This window comes from Tachypleus tridentatus, chromosome 13 (genome assembly GCF_004210375.1).
Source record: "Tachypleus tridentatus isolate NWPU-2018 chromosome 13, ASM421037v1, whole genome shotgun sequence".
Classification (NCBI taxonomy): Eukaryota; Metazoa; Arthropoda; class Merostomata; order Xiphosura; family Limulidae; genus Tachypleus; species Tachypleus tridentatus.
In genome coordinates, this window is record NC_134837.1 from 110,591,968 (window position 1) to 110,608,242 (window position 16,275).

Genomic DNA, 16,275 nt, shown 5'->3' on the forward strand with positions numbered 1-16,275 from the left:
TCCTTCATAACAGAACCATGCCAGAGGTTGTCCAGCCTCACAAACCTACATTAAAGTTATATTCATCTCATCTGTTTTGTTATATTAGAGAATGTTTAAAGTTCTACATTTCCCAGTCACTCACTCATTATACCCTTCTTAAAATATCTGAATAAAACTGGAAAAAGAGGATGAAACTTAATGGCTACTTTCTAGAGAGTACAAGTTGGAAATGTTCATGTTAAAAATTTAATTTCTGTATTAGTAACTGTACTTCCATACTTATTTCAATAAAATTTTCAGCAACAAATTGTTTTTTTTAAGCAAGTTAAGATGATTGAAAAGCTTAACTAACCCACCCAAAAAACTTAGGGGGTTATTAAAATTAATCAATAACCATGGATGTCAATAAAACAAATTCCAATGAAAAATTGTAAAGAAAAATAAATAAATTCTAACTAGCATCCCATTACAAGGAAGCATGAAGTACTAAAAGGATGCAAGACAAAACAGCTATTAGTGGTTACTATAGATTAATAACAGTCAAAATTAATGAAACATTCATTCTGGCATTTTTAATGTCATACAGTGAAGATTTCAAAAGTAGTATCTATTTTCTATACAAGTTTCCAAAAAGTGTATATTTCAGTTTTAGTAGTCAAAAACTTGCAATTTTACATTTGTTTAATCAGTAATAAGAAACTAAACAATAAAACTTGGTTATAACTATATTATACATTTACCTCTACTGAACTAAGCTAGAACAACAAGCTTACATTGGCAACAAAAAATGTTTTCTCTCCGTTACTAGAAAAAATGCAACTCTAATTTTATGATGTTGATTCTACAAAGTATGTAGAAAATTCCAGATAGTTATTGAAGATATTTAACATGAAAATAACTAAATTCATTGAAAACCTTGTTTAAGGATGTTAAAAATTAACACAATAGCAATGTTAGTTTAAACAAGAAACGAGTATAATAAAATTAGATACTGAAAATACATTCATAGGATATGTTCAAACTTTGTCATGATATCATTGTTTACTTTTTGTTGCAAAATACCTGTGATTTATTGCATCTTTTGTGTATACTGTTTCAATGGTGTATGAACCAACAATAATTTCCCATCATTGCAGAATAAATGACTCTTGATATCATGGTTCTACTGTAGAAATTTGTGGAAGTGCCCACCATGATCATTACTCACTTCACCTAGATCATTTGAAAAGTCTAAAATGGAAGTGTAAAAGTGCATCTTTAGAACCTATAACCCAGTTTCATGTAGTTTTTAAGCATATCAATCATTACAGTATAGATTTCATCTCCAATTTCTTACAAACTCATTAACAACAGTTTGAACAACTTCCAGACAGGAAGTTTTTTTTTTTGACTAAATACTGTTTTAAAATCATCACCCACCAGCACTTCCTGAATCTGTGGCTTAAAGATATTTTCTTTCATTTTGATTTTTGGAAACTTGCCAAATAAATATAATCCAATTTGTTTTCATTCCTTTAAAAAGAAAATTTTCCTAACCTCCAGCTTAATTTAAAGTGGGGACAAAAACATTTTGAAGGTTTGCTAAACGTTGATACCAGGGAAACAGAATATCAAGTATCTAATTTTCAAATTACTGGCCTTTTCTCTTCTTTCCAAAATAAATTTTATCATTTCTGTTGTCTCAGAGACAAAGTAACAGTATTTGGTACATCAACTCTGCAACTCAAGCAGCAGTGCAAAAACTTTTAGGTCACCACATGTTTTACCTACAGTGATCCTATTTGATGGCCTCAAGTATAGTTTGCATACTATGCAGTTTGTCCTGTTCACTGCCTGGGGAATAGGAATAAATGGCCTAGTGTTCCTGCTGTGCAGAAGTACAACTTTTAGGTCAACTGTAGATTAGTCAATAAATATCCATTCTTGCATTAAAGAATGTTTAGTACCTACTTCTTGCATTAGTGCATCAACATTTGTACAGAAACAAAGCATCTTATATGCTGTAGTAAGCAAGAATTTGACAAATTTGATAAATTTAAATTTTATTCCCAGAGATAAATTCTACTGCTGCAAACAAGAATCTTCCCATACTGGTTTGATAGAGACAAAAAATGAATCTTGTCATCTAGCTCTTCTTGCATGGATTGAAGAAGGTAACTTATGTTGAGTTGAGATGATTCATCATCTTTGTAGTGTACCTCTTTAATTTCCCAATACGCTGGTGGATGTTAGCATTGAAAAGCCATCCCAATGAGAGTTCTAATTGCACAAGCAACATCTAGTTATTTAGAATGTTTAATTTTGTTTAAATATCCAGAGGCATTACTTATGCAAAAATAAAGCCACTTAGATTAGCTTTGGGCTTATGCTGTATCATTAGAACTGCATAATGATATATTTGGTCTTATTCAGCCACTGCATGAAGGAAGATATGCCAACTGTACAACACAGATATACACACTGAGCCCAACCCAATCGTTTTCTTGGTCACCAGTTTCATTTGAAAACCAAATGGTAGTAAACTAACCAATACATTTTTCACAAAATTTGCAAAATACTGATTGGATGATTTTGCACTTTCAGACTTTATTCCAATTAGAAGTAATGATTTCAAATACTTTTCTAAAAATAACAATTTACATGTTTGCAGAACTAGAGTTTTTTCCTTTCTTTGCAGTGAGATGAGTGGTTCCCACTCCCCAAACTGGCACTTCTTTCCTAGTTTTTTTTGAAGAAATTAATATTGTTGTATTAATGCTGAAAGTTTGGCAAATCAAAAAATATTGACAGTTAATAATCTGAAATCAGTGATAAAAACATAAGTACAACTGTAGAAATACATGTTTAGTGACAAACTACAATTGTACCATTGTTTCATTTTACTTCCATTACATATTTACTCAAGCAGTTTACACCAAATTCACAAAATGTAAAATAAGCTGGAATTTAAAAAGTATGATTGTACTTTGCATTAAAAAATCAACAAAAAAACAATCAATGATTAAAGCCAAAAACAGTTTTCTGAAACAAAGAACTTGAATTAAATTGTCTGATCAACAAAGTGCAATGCTTAATTTATCTATCTTCACTTCAGTTTATGTTTAATCAAAAACATACCACATAGCACATGTGCCACCAGTTCATCCTGAAAAGATGATCTCCGACTAGTAGAACAAGAGCCAAAACTTGTGTGGGATGGACTGTCTCTCTGAAACCATTGGGTGAACCTGCTACTAGCAACACCCTGGCTGACTAAGGGTTCATCTGAAGTACCACTCTATGAAAAACCAGGTGAAGAATATATAACAAGGTGTATTATCTAAGAGATTTTTTCTGCAAAAAGATAAACAAATACATCAACATTTAAACTGGATGAACTTAAGTGTTTTGAAACTCTTAAGTACTGGGTATCTAATTAACAAATAACATTTTTGTACTTTGAGAAATGCATTAAAAAGTACATGTATTAAGCATACTATCAGCGTTATGCCAGAAATGAGACTTTTCAACCCTAAAGATCCTTTGTAGCAATACAAATTTGTATATGTAAAGATGGATTTAATATTTTACAGGAAACAACATGAAACGTCTTACAGTTTGACAACAATGTTGCTCGTCAGCATTACTCAATTTCACAATAAATGTGACAATAACATTATATGAAACCTAAGTAAAAATGAAACTTCCACATAGAGATCAGTTTAAGAACTGTAACTACACTGCAGTGAAACACTTGTAACTATTTGTTGTACAATAGTATCAATGAACAATAACAAACTCACTGGAATTAATTTTGAAAGAAAATCACTCTTGAAAAGTTCATTAATATCAAAACTAGATGTTTCTTTTGATTCCAGTTCCTCCTCTGTCTTTATTTCATCACTTTTACTCTCTCTCTGAACTTCTTCAGGTACAGCAGTTCCTGGACTACCTAGAAAATAGTATGTTGTAGCTTAGATAAAAGAATACAGGTTAGGGGGTAGAATATAATATTTTGTTTTACAGGATTAAATTTTCTCAGCTCAACATTATCCATGCAGTTACTAATCAGTTGAAAAAAACTGATCAAAATAAAGTGACACTGGAAATAATGACATCACAGAACTCAATCATGAACAGTGGGGGGGGGGAAATCACTTCAAGTGTTCAGTAAATAGCATTGAAGTATAAAGCATTAAAACTGGACATTTTAGAATTCATATTTTATCTTTACAATATATAGTGTATTTAACAAAGACTATTCAATTTGCTTTTCTATGCAGCTTCAAATCTCATATTTGAATAATACATTTATGAAATGGGATTTTTCTACCCTTTCCAGTAAAAACATCCCTCAAAAATGTGATGCAACTTCAACATCAGTAAGTTTCCTCCACAAACCATAAAAAATATGCACATACCTAATCAAACAAGCAAAAAATCAACTAACAAAAAAGTAAATATACCCCACAATTTAAAAGATTATGAAACCATATACTGCTGCATACCATATATTCCTGATATCAGCAAAACAAATAATCAACATTTGGCAGAAACCTAGTAACAATATAACATTCCACTCAATACCAAAATTATTCAAACACCAGGCACAAAAGAAAAGGTCTATACTATGCATTTTATAAATAATGTTTGTGGTGTTTGTCAGTGTAGTTTTTACAATGTGATAACTGCCACAACTTCTATATTGGAAAAACATGTAGAAAAATGGAAACCAGATTCAAAGAACAAAATGTTCCCAGTTAGAAACTTGGATTTCTCCAAGCCCGTTCCCTTGGCTGTGGTTTCGTTAGATAGTAGATAGGGACAGTGGGAATCTCGTTAATCCATTCATGCGCGTCAATAATTAGATGACGAGGCATTTGGCTACCTTAAGAGAGTGCTTACTAGCACAATTGCCTTAACCTTCATGAGGTTAAGCAATTGAGTATAAGTATCTTATACTCCTATAATTAATTTTTGTCTTTATTACACACACACACACACACACACACACACAACTATACAGTTCTATGCAATATAGAACTCCACTTCCCACCAATGCCTTTTTGTAGGTACACATTCTTAGCTGGATGACTCATTTCATTATATTTTTGATAAAGCTAATATGGCTATCTCAACTTATGAGAGTTTTTGATTGCCCAATATATTTTGTTCACTGTTATGAAAGTATTTTAAGTTTGAGTACAGCTACAGAAGTGCAACTGCTTAAACTACAACCTCCATGTTGTGGCTTCATTTCACTCTAGAACAAAGTTATAGGTTTGAGATGTTATGAATGGTGCACAAATCCACATGAAGGCTATCTGTGTTAAACAGCACTCATCCCTAATTTGGAAGGGAAAGACTAAGAAGATAGCTAGTTATCACAATCCCCTAAATTAAACTTTTACTAACAATAAGAAGTGAGGATGACAATCACATTACAATGCCTACACAGCTAAAAATGGACAAGCATGTTTGGTGGAATGCAGATTGAACCACACAATCTGCAGACTGCAAGTTAAGAGCCCTAGCCACTTGTATAGAAGTTTGTTAATGAAATAAATATGAATTTTTACCTATAGATTGCTTTCCTTCTTTCCTTTCATTATTTTGTTTGAACTCATCTAGTCCTACCAATTCAACTGCTCCTGACGGGCTTGCTGGACCTTCTACAAACTGTTTAGGTTCTTCTAAAATGTGATCTTCTGGTTGGCCTAATGAGATATTCAGCTTTTCTTAAACATGAAATTACCCTATCATTTCTAGTCACTTTCAATTCAGTTTCAAGAATAAAAATCCTAGATTACAAAGTGGTTTGTTATAGTATTTAATCTACAACTTCTCTCCTCAATTGAGTATTTCATTTAATTCTTTCAATATGAATATGCATTTCTCTGCATAGCACAAAATTTTGAGTTACTTAACACAGATTGGGTTGAATTGAGCAAGTGACATTTGTTAGTTTTAATTATACTGACTTTTAATATTGTATGCTTATTTTCATACTTATTTTATTTCAATAAAAACTTAAGTTTTTTTTTTAAATACTAAAAAATCAGAAGTATTTTTCATAAAAGAATGAGGTGGAAAGCACAATATATTAAATGACATCTTTGTTTTTTTTAATTTCATGCAAAGTTACACAAGGACTATTTGCACTAGACATCCCTAGTTTAGCACTGCAATACCAGAGGGAAGGCAGCTAGTCATCACCACCCATCACCAACTCCTGGGCTACTCTTACCAGTGAATAGTGGGATTGACCAAGAAATTATAATGCCCCCCCATGGCTAAGAGGGCAAGCATATCTGGTGTGATGGGAATTCAAAACTGCAACCCTTGGATTGCAAGTTGAGCTCCCTAACCACCTGGCCATGCTGGGCCTCTTATTTGTCCAGGTGCAAAATAATTTTCATATTAAAAAGTACATATATTAAATCTCAAACTAATATTGCCTAAATATATCTCAAACTATTTTAGGTTACTTTCTCTACCTTAACCTCTATACATTGTTAGTATGGTTACTTTAAATTCATAATACACATTTATACTAACATTTTATTGCTCTTCGAACCATGTTTAATTACTATAAGTTGTAAATAACTTGGGAAATGTCCAGTTCATGTTACAGCTTTGAACTATATTACTCACAGGCCCTTTGAACTGCTTACACATGTGCCTTATGAAAATTATGCTATTCTTACTAATTTTATCAATTCTGGTCTTAAATAAAGTATTATGAAAAGTAACCAAATTATAAAAATTAAATAATACACATGAAAAACAATAAAGTACTTACCTGACTTTATTACCTGACTAAGTACTTACCTTTTTATCTTGACCATTGATGACACTTTACCCTACTTTATAATGGTAGTAGTGATGCACCAAGTTATTTGATTTAAATAATACACAAAAGAACATGGAATAATGACATGCAAAAAGCATGTAATGTTCCATTAACAGTTTTTCTGGGTTTTAATAATGCAACAAGAGCTATTACAAATTCATCCAAGATAGTCTGCATGTTTCTCATTGGGATGAAGTACATAAAACATCTGATAGACCAAATTCTTGGCTTACTATTGGTTATAAATATAGCATTATTAAAAGACAGAACTATTAACAAATCCTAAGAGAGGCTATGACAAGTGAGTGTGGCAAGGGGGGCATTTTATTTGATGGTTCTATAACTAAGCAATATTGAAAGCTATAGAAATTGTTTTGTCTTAAGTGATAATTTAGTGAAATATTTAAATTTCATACTTGTTGGAGGTCGGTGAATAAATGAGTGGGGTGCTTAGTAAAATCATTTCTCAAATTACCTTATAAAATTAAAGAAAGTAAAATTCTTATACTATTACAATATAGATTATTAGCCAAGATTTTATGCTATACTAATTGGTATAACAAATTAAAAGTTTAATTATATTTTTAATGTAACTCAAACTTTCATGATATGCACAGTAGCCCATGGTATGAGAGAACTATTTTATCACCATGCTACATAAACTTGTTAAACATACCTAAAAGAAAATATACAAAGTTCTTAGTTTAGTAACGAAATTTTAAAAATCCTCAAACTTAGTATAATTGCTACATTTACTCGACAGTTATGGTAGTAAGAGATTTTGAATTGACTGAAAATACTAAGGGGAAGCAAGTGTCAATGAACAGCTTTTACACTCCAAGATGCAGTCAGCTTCTCTGGAGCCTACTGTTCATATCCTTTATTGTAACTCTTAAAACCAGTTTCAAAAAGACATTATACCAACATTAGTGCACACCATTAAAATTTATGAAATATATATTCAAAGTTAGTTAGATGTAAACAAACATTTACAAGTCTGGCAATACCAAAAGTTTAGGCAAATACCAACAGAAAGACTTTCATTGCACTAGACCAGTATTCTAACCTGTTCAAGAAACAATTACAGTGTACCACTTACTAAGTTAAAGTTACAATTGTTAATATTACTATGTACTACTGAAGCAATGGAATTATGATGTACATTTATATTGAAATACAAGATCTAGAACTTTTGGGTTAGTCTGTATTAGGATAAAGACCTTACAGGGTTAACCAACATGCAGCATGGGAAAGCTGACTTACTTAAATTGTTTTACAGCTTAAGACAAAAGTTGTTATAAGCTACATTAGAAGTTTAGGCCTACTATTGACAATACAATGTCTAAGTCAACATTGAGTGAGATTACTTCTATGACTATACAGGAATTGCACAGAAGCATCCTTCCCTAAATTGGAACAAATTGTGCATAAAGCACTTAGGAAAATATTGGTACAACAAAAGTACATCTGCTGCGATGTAATGTATGTCACTTCAGAAAACTGCCAATCAATTAAATTAACATACATGCTCGTATACAGCATTTTAAAGTTCTTCCAAACTTGCATATCTAAATGTTTCCCTGAATGTTTCAAAGCAAGCATACATTTGTAGTAGCCATTTGTCCTTAATTTTAGTACAAAATAAGGAAGCTGGATTTTTTTTTTTTTGTTACAAACTTAATTTTTTCACTTGACAAAAATCCATCTTGAGAGGAAACTTTGCCTTCCCTGTCTAAGATATTCCCCTCTTTAATTTATTACCTCAGAAGAAATAATTTAATACAAATTACTAATTCTAATATAGTTATTACTTGAGCAAAGCTTTTTTGTTTGTAGCTATTTTATTTGATTACAGACAAACTAGAAAATCAGAACCCCTCTTACAATACCTACCTGTTGCATACTTTCTTTACAAATTGCCAGTAGCTCAATATTTCATACTATTTAAAACCAATATAAAGCCAAAATTCTAATCCATCATGAACTATATTTTTTCAGAATTGTCTACTTTCATTCTAGAGTAGAAACTACTTCCACAGAAAATACACAAACAAATTAAGCTGAATTGTTAATGGGTCTTATATCAATAGAAAACCAGTTATAATGGCCTGCCTTTTACATTAGTGTGTTCTTAGTTGTTTACTATAGTAGTACTATTAATGTATAAAATGTATGGTTAAGGTTCCATTAACAGTTAATATGAAAAAGAAAAACTTGTTTCACACATTTATTATAAAAATGTAAGAATATATTGAGTGATTTACAACTTGTCTGATGGAAGTAATTACATATAGTTCAGAATTGCAATAATACAAAATTTAAGTTGAAACATGTGGTACACTGTTATAAGCTTTAAAGCTATTTAGGATAAGCTGATAGTTTAATACAATTTGAAGTCATTTTATGAAAGTAATTTAGTTTTTTGTTAAATGGTAGTTACAAGATTTGTTAATTTAAATTTCTCATACAGCTAGGGTAAAGAATATAAATGGATGAAATGTAAAGTTTTACTAAGAAAACTGAAATTTAACTCTGAGGTTAAGGGATTACAATAAATAAAACATGACAACCGAGATGAAAAAGTATATAATTAACATTTTGCAGTTGGAGCAGTTAACATTTTGATTCCATATATTCATGAAAAACTTTAGAATTTATAAAGAATTATTTTTGTCTACAAGACTTAATGTATAAATGAAATTTGCAAAATCTTGAAAAATACACAAAACAAAAGTAGTATAGTATGAAGTTTAAAGTTCATTTGGAGTCAACTTAACTAAATTCTATAGCAATAGTTAAGTCTGTAATCCTTGTAATGAATTCCAACTGAACTATACACCACAACTAAGTATTTTTAATACTGCTACAAATATTAAAAAACAAAGAAACAAGATCAAAATAACAATGTTTTACTAATTGTATAAATACATAAAACATCCTAGCTCTTAATGACTGCTATAATATTTCACCTTTTTCAAATCTTTCTCCATGTTCACTGAACTGATTACACTGGCTAGAATATTGACTTTCATTTTCTTTATTTTCTTGGTCAATGTTATCTTCTCTTTCTCCAGTTTGTTTGTTATATCTGCAGTCATTTTCATGACTGTCCTTATCTTCACCATACTGGTCTTGGTCATGTGATACTATTGTAACACTCCCTGGTTTTCTACTTGAATTAAGGGGAATGGTACTGAAATGAATACAATTGTTGTAATTAAGCTTTTCTGATTTAATGCTTACACAAAATGCAACTAGGTTATTTCTTAGAATACAAGAGTTGAAACAGGATGTGAAATGTGCTTCTTAATGTACATTGTTTCTGTTATGCATGTGGTTATTGAAGGAATATCAAAAATAAGTCAAATTTTGGTTTTATATAAAATTTAAGTATCTTTCAATAATGTATTCTACTAAACACTAGTCTTTCAGCAAACTTAACTAACAAATGCAAGTCACTAAGACAAGTACCAAGGCACTGAGAGAGCAAGAAAAAATTAAATGGTCACTAAATCTGAGTAACTTATTTCCTACTCAGGATATTTTGATACTTAAGTTTGCCACTTGAAGCAGGTGACAAATCCAATAAGGTATACAAGCACAGCACAACTTGAAAAAATGAAGAAAATGCCTTTCAACATCATTATCTTTGGGTTAGAGTGTGATAAATCAATATTAAACAATGACTAGAGTTTGTTTTCTACAAGATATTGCATTTATATTGTGTAAATGCAATAAACAAAAAAATTCACTAAAAAATAAACTTCATTAATTTGCCATCATAGGTCTAACCTACTGTACTTGACACCTAAATCATGCTGAAAAAATAAGATATCTAGTGTGTAACTAAGTTGTTACAAAGATTGTCTTAAGGATGCTTTGCTACTGTTGCCTATAACAAGTGACTAATTCCTGCAGTAATTTCTTATTCTTGACTACCATATATTAATGATCAAAATCCATTTCTGATAGATATACTCAGAAATTTCATTGAAATAAATAAAGAGTAACAAGGAGAGAAAAAACGTTTAACAGTTCACATATCTGGAGATGCTACAGATATACACATCTAGTTTTTGAATGTTTCATTTAGGAAATATCCATTAACTAGTTCTAATTAATCTCTACAAAATAAGAAAGTTGTCAAAATAGTTAAAATCTAATTTAAGATTGATTTATAAGTGTGCACTTTATGCAATACAAATGATCCTTTGATATGAAAAGTGCAATAATGCACTTTCATGAAGAAGTAAACATACTAACTAAAATACAAGAAGTTAATAAATACTTAATATTTCTACATTATTTACATGTTATGGTGAAAGTGAGGTTTAGTTAAATTTTGCAATTTTGATTCTCTTGATAAGTTTAAGATTAGATGCAAGCACAATTTGTTAGCATGGACAACTGGTGTTATTTTTTGAAAGTTATAGTTTCATAAATCATAAATGTAGACAAAATTATTTTTTGAAAGGTTCTGCAAAGAACTTTTGCAATGCTCAACAAATTTTCAAAAAGATAAAAAAGAACTACCTTTGTGATTCATTCAGTTCATGGGGACTCGGAGATCTTTTAGATAGCAAAACCTGCCGAGGCACACGACAACAGGTTCCCAAAACTCTCTTCTGTGGATTCAGTATACGTTGCCTAAAAGCTGGAGTTCTTCCATAGAATATACCAGTATTACAAGATTTTTCACATTTTAATCTTAGAATTTCTCTAAGAGACTGTTCATATTTACGTATAGTAGAAGACCAGTTCAAGGGATTCCATAATCCAGAAGAACTAAAGAATAAAAGTTATCAAGTAAGAACGATAAAATCAGTACACATAGTAACATTTAACACAAAAGTACAATGTACACATTACTTCAAATGCCCTTTCTAGTATCACTGTTTACAACTAAAACACATCTTAAAAGAAAGTACTTTATCAGATTCATTTTGAGAGTCATCTACCAATGTGAATGTCCAATGTTTAAGAGTTTAATGAATTAGATAAAATAGGAATTATAATTAGATGAATGTTATTTAAAATCATCCTGTCATCAATAGGAGCATGTCAAAACTTTGTGGATACATACACATGCTAACTATTTAACACACACCTGTTGTGAATTAAGTTACATTACGGAAATTCAAGATTCTGTACAAAATAAGTCTTTACAGTTATACAACTTCTGTATACTTAATGTTTAATATTAAACAATTAGGACTTAAATACAGAAATATTAATTCGGATAACACTTTGCAAGTCTGAACTGCAATTATTAAAATTACACTGTTTATGTTATCCTGACTGAACAGTTAACATTGGATACAGACATTTCCAAACAGGCTGACTAAAGCAGAACAAAATTCCAGTGGCATCATTAAAACAATTTCTGATCCATGGAACTCAGGGGTGGCAAAAACCTAAATACTTCTACCGACATAGGCAATGTGGGTTAAAATACACATTAAAACATTTTCAGTTAGTCAAAATTAAAGCTACTCAAAAATTATTTTTAACAAAACTGGTATTAAAATAAAATGCAGGTTAAAATTAAGATATTTGTATGACACAAATTTTAATTTTAAAACTAAATATTTAAATTATCATTCTTCCCTTCCCTGTCATGTGAACTTTTGAGCTTTAAAATTCTTTTCATATTCTGCTCTTTCCTTAAGGATTTAGTGCTACCAATCAGATACACACACATTGACATGCCAGAATATAAGAAACTTCCACTTTTACTTTTGAGAGGTCAGTAGATTTTCTCATGACAGCTCTTCCCAACACTGTGCTTGAAATAACAGCTGCTCATGACTACTTGTCAATGCTACAGGTTTATAACCACCAGCTGTCCCATTTTGTGGATTGTATAATTCAAATTTTTTTTCTATAGTGCAATCCATTTCACAAATAGTAAGTGTGTAGACCAAGTCAATGCTCTTACAAATAACAGAACTTAACCTATTTATAGTTTCCTTAGCAAGCTAGATCAAATTACAGTTGTAGAACTATATTAGCATTGATTTTTTGTTCCATAATTCATATTTGAAAGCAAAACAAGTTACTTTTGGATAACCAACAGACAAAAACAGGCATGCAAATATTAAGTAGCCTAGGGCTACAACAAAAGCCAATCTTATATTTATTACTATATATTTTGTAAAAGTTCCTAAAACAAAAGCAAAAGTTCTGATCACTCCTAGAAACAGTTGGGTTATGTAGTCCTGAAACAAAGTTTACCCTGGACTTTGGTGCTTCTGCTAGATTTGTTTGTTGCAGTACTAAGACATAGCTTAAAGACTAAAACAAGAGGCCTAAAGCTTTAATTTATCTGTTAGAACCTCCAGAGTTTCTTGGGAAAAAAGTTTATATATTCAGGTTTTATTACAAATGATCTCAATAGTGTTAATGTAGACAAAATAAGCAATAGTTTAATAGTTATAAAAAGGTTTGATATACATCTTTAATGTGAAAGAAATTCTCATGATAATCACATATGTAAAAGCTTTGCAATTTCACACATTTCTAGTGAAAGATACTTGTTATACGTTAATCTTGTATTTTAACAGTTTGCAAATCTTTACTAAAAGCTTACTTAATTGCCTGACCATAGACTTACTACATTTAGTTATAGTCCATATAGTTGTGTAGTTACAAGATTGGTCAAAATGAGCCCATGTATCAGTACATACCTTAAGTCCTGAGAGCTATAGTGACAGAAAGATAGACAAACAACCTACTCCTGAATAACAGCCATGCCCAACTGAAGAGGGAGCACATTGAAAAGTTAAGCTCTTGAAATATTAAATAACTTTCAGAAATCTATAAGTTGTAGCAATTTGGGTTGAATAACAATAACTAAATACAGTAATTTTGATAAACAGTCAAAATTTCACAACATCGGCTTAGTAAGTATAATAGTATTTTAGGTAAATATAAACTTACTGGTAAATTGTAAAACAGGATAAGTACATTGCTTTATTCAATAAATATAATCTAAAAGTTAATTTTAATTTGTCACTTGGAGTTTTTAAAAATTAACGTGTTTACTTGAACATCCATTAGTTTATCTCAGAGATATGGGTAAATTATAATGTAAATCAGTTTAAATACATTTTAATATTAGTGTTACGAACATTGTTAGTTCTAATAAATAAAAGTTCAACAGAATTAAAAGAAATGTTACTATAGTGCATATACAAAGTAGTGATAATTGGTTCTTGAACATTAGGTGCAACAGTATTAGCAATATGTTACTGGTATTCAATACAAAGTAGCTATTATTTCAGGCTAGAAGTATACATACAACTGCTCAACTCCTACACTAGTCTTAACTTTTATATGTTAGGTGTAAATGGGTACAATGAGTGGATTTATTTGGAAACTGAAATGGCAGCTAGCAATGAAGAAGATGTGCAATTTTTATGCAATTGAACGGGTGGAAAACAAAATGGTTAGAGAAAGATGTGGATAAGAAGGTTATAGTTATAGGTAATTCCTTGCAGAGGCACATGGGAATGAACTTGCAGGATAAATAGGGGTTGAAGAACAGAATGTGCTAGTAAGGGGGTACAAGTAGAGAATATAACAGAGCAGAAGATATAATAAAAGGGTGTTAGCAGAGAAATGCAATATTTTGGTGCATGCAGAGGCTAATGATGTAAGGAAAAGGAAGTCGGAGGAGCTAATTAACACTTTTGCTAGGGGACTCAGTATAGAATGCATGCACTTGTCTGTCTACACATTTGCACATGTTAAGCATTTACATTATAATTTTTGATGCAGCATGTATGCAGACCTCCAACATACATTTCAAATGATTATTTTCAGTAAGACTGTATCATGTTATTTTCTAGATTCTAACTATGGGATGGGGGGGGTGTCACTTGACAAAAACTTTGTAACCATCATTAAAAAAAAAAAAGGGATACAAATGCCTTTTTTTGTGCTAAAAACAGCTACACAACATGAAAATATCAATGTTTAATTTAACTACCTTAAGTTTCATCACACTATATTTACTTTTATATTTGACGTTACAGTCATGCATAGCTACCATTAGGTGTAGCTAGATTTAAAAAAATGAAACTGAGCAGACTAAAGATACAACATACTTTATTCAAAGCTTGGTTCACAAGAATGTGGTAGCCTTTTTAGAATAAAATGGATGAAAAACCACTAGGGGGACATTTTAAGCTGTTGGTTGGGTATTCATGACATACTGAAGCAAGGGTATATAAAAGGGGACCATTTTCAAAAGTCAGATCCTAGGTCATTCATAAATTTCAATTTGTCATGAATAAGAGCCATAAATTATGGTTATTGTAATGAACAAAATAAAAACTTCAAAAAGTATGAAGAATATCAGTGAAGTTGTAACTGACTATATATAATTTCTGATCAATGAAAAACATGATAAAAGTACTTTACAGTTTCCAAAACAGTATCTTACTACAAGTTTAGAAAATTCATAAAAATGATACTAAAATTAAAAATCAGATTTATTCAAAGTGAAAATTAGACACTGAAAACTTGTACTAAAACTTCATGCAATCTGATTGAGTAATTACACTGTCACAAGGAAAGAAAAAGTTTAAGAAATACCAATGACAACTTTCCAGTAAAGAAGGGTTAATAACAGCAGTACATTTAATTATGCATTTTGTAATTAGTGTGGATTTTACTTTATAAGTGTTACAATCATAAAGTTATTATAATAAAATTTTTTTTATCATACTTATTAAACTTAGGGTCCAGGCATTCAGGTCTCTTCTTGGCTAGAGGGAACTTTGAAATGCAAAGTAATTCTTTCTGTAATATATAAAAAGCTTACTTAAGAAATGGAATCTGTGTTACTTACTCAAGTAAACACTTAAACTCCATTACTAAAACATTTTAGTAACAATATCTTAATATTTAATTACAAATTGTAATGGATAGGTAGAAACTTAAAATATGTCAGAACATGTAGTGTTTTAACCACTAGTGTGATAATATGAAAACACAGAAAAAGTATATAAGACTGCCATTAAGAAATGTTTTGGCTATCATACTAAAAATTATGTAAAATTAGAGAAACGTTCACTTTTAAACAATTCATATATGCTAATATAGGAACAGTAGTTAGGTGCTATATTGTATTTTATATACAGTTTATTTGGGGAGCTTTGACAGTTTTCTTAGTTGTTTAAAAATTTTATTGTTGGAGGGAACAAATCATGTTTGAATATTTAAGTGGTATCTTGGTAATTCTCTTCATATTTCTTTAAAGGAAATGCTTAGGTTGTCAATTAATGGAATTGTGGCAGTGATTATTTCTGCTTGTTGTTAATTTCAGTGGTGTTAAGTTTGTAAGTACTGTTCAGATTAAAATACAAAAATGTCAATAGTCTATTAGGTATAAAAATGTCTGTCCAACCATTAATCATTTTATATAAAACATATCTAGAAACATAAGTATGGTTTCA

The 16,275-nt window shown here is 30.5% G+C and overlaps 1 protein-coding gene across 5 annotated transcripts in view; it reads right to left on the reverse strand.

Moving 5' to 3' along the window:
• The window catches only part of LOC143236938 (eukaryotic translation initiation factor 4E transporter-like), a 93,005-nt gene that overhangs the window by 21,195 nt on the left and 55,535 nt on the right, over positions 1–16,275 (reverse strand). For all 5 annotated transcript variants that reach the window (XM_076475650.1, XM_076475651.1, XM_076475649.1 and 2 more), the window contains exons 4-9: positions 15,546–15,619; positions 11,348–11,599; positions 9,784–10,007; positions 5,541–5,678; positions 3,765–3,913; positions 3,100–3,259 (exon numbers count right to left, since the gene is read on the reverse strand). In XM_076475650.1, coding sequence (XP_076331765.1) covers positions 3,100–3,259; positions 3,765–3,913; positions 5,541–5,678; positions 9,784–10,007; positions 11,348–11,599; positions 15,546–15,619 — 997 coding nt within the window. The remainder of the gene's footprint in view (positions 1–3,099; positions 3,260–3,764; positions 3,914–5,540; positions 5,679–9,783; positions 10,008–11,347; positions 11,600–15,545; positions 15,620–16,275) is intronic.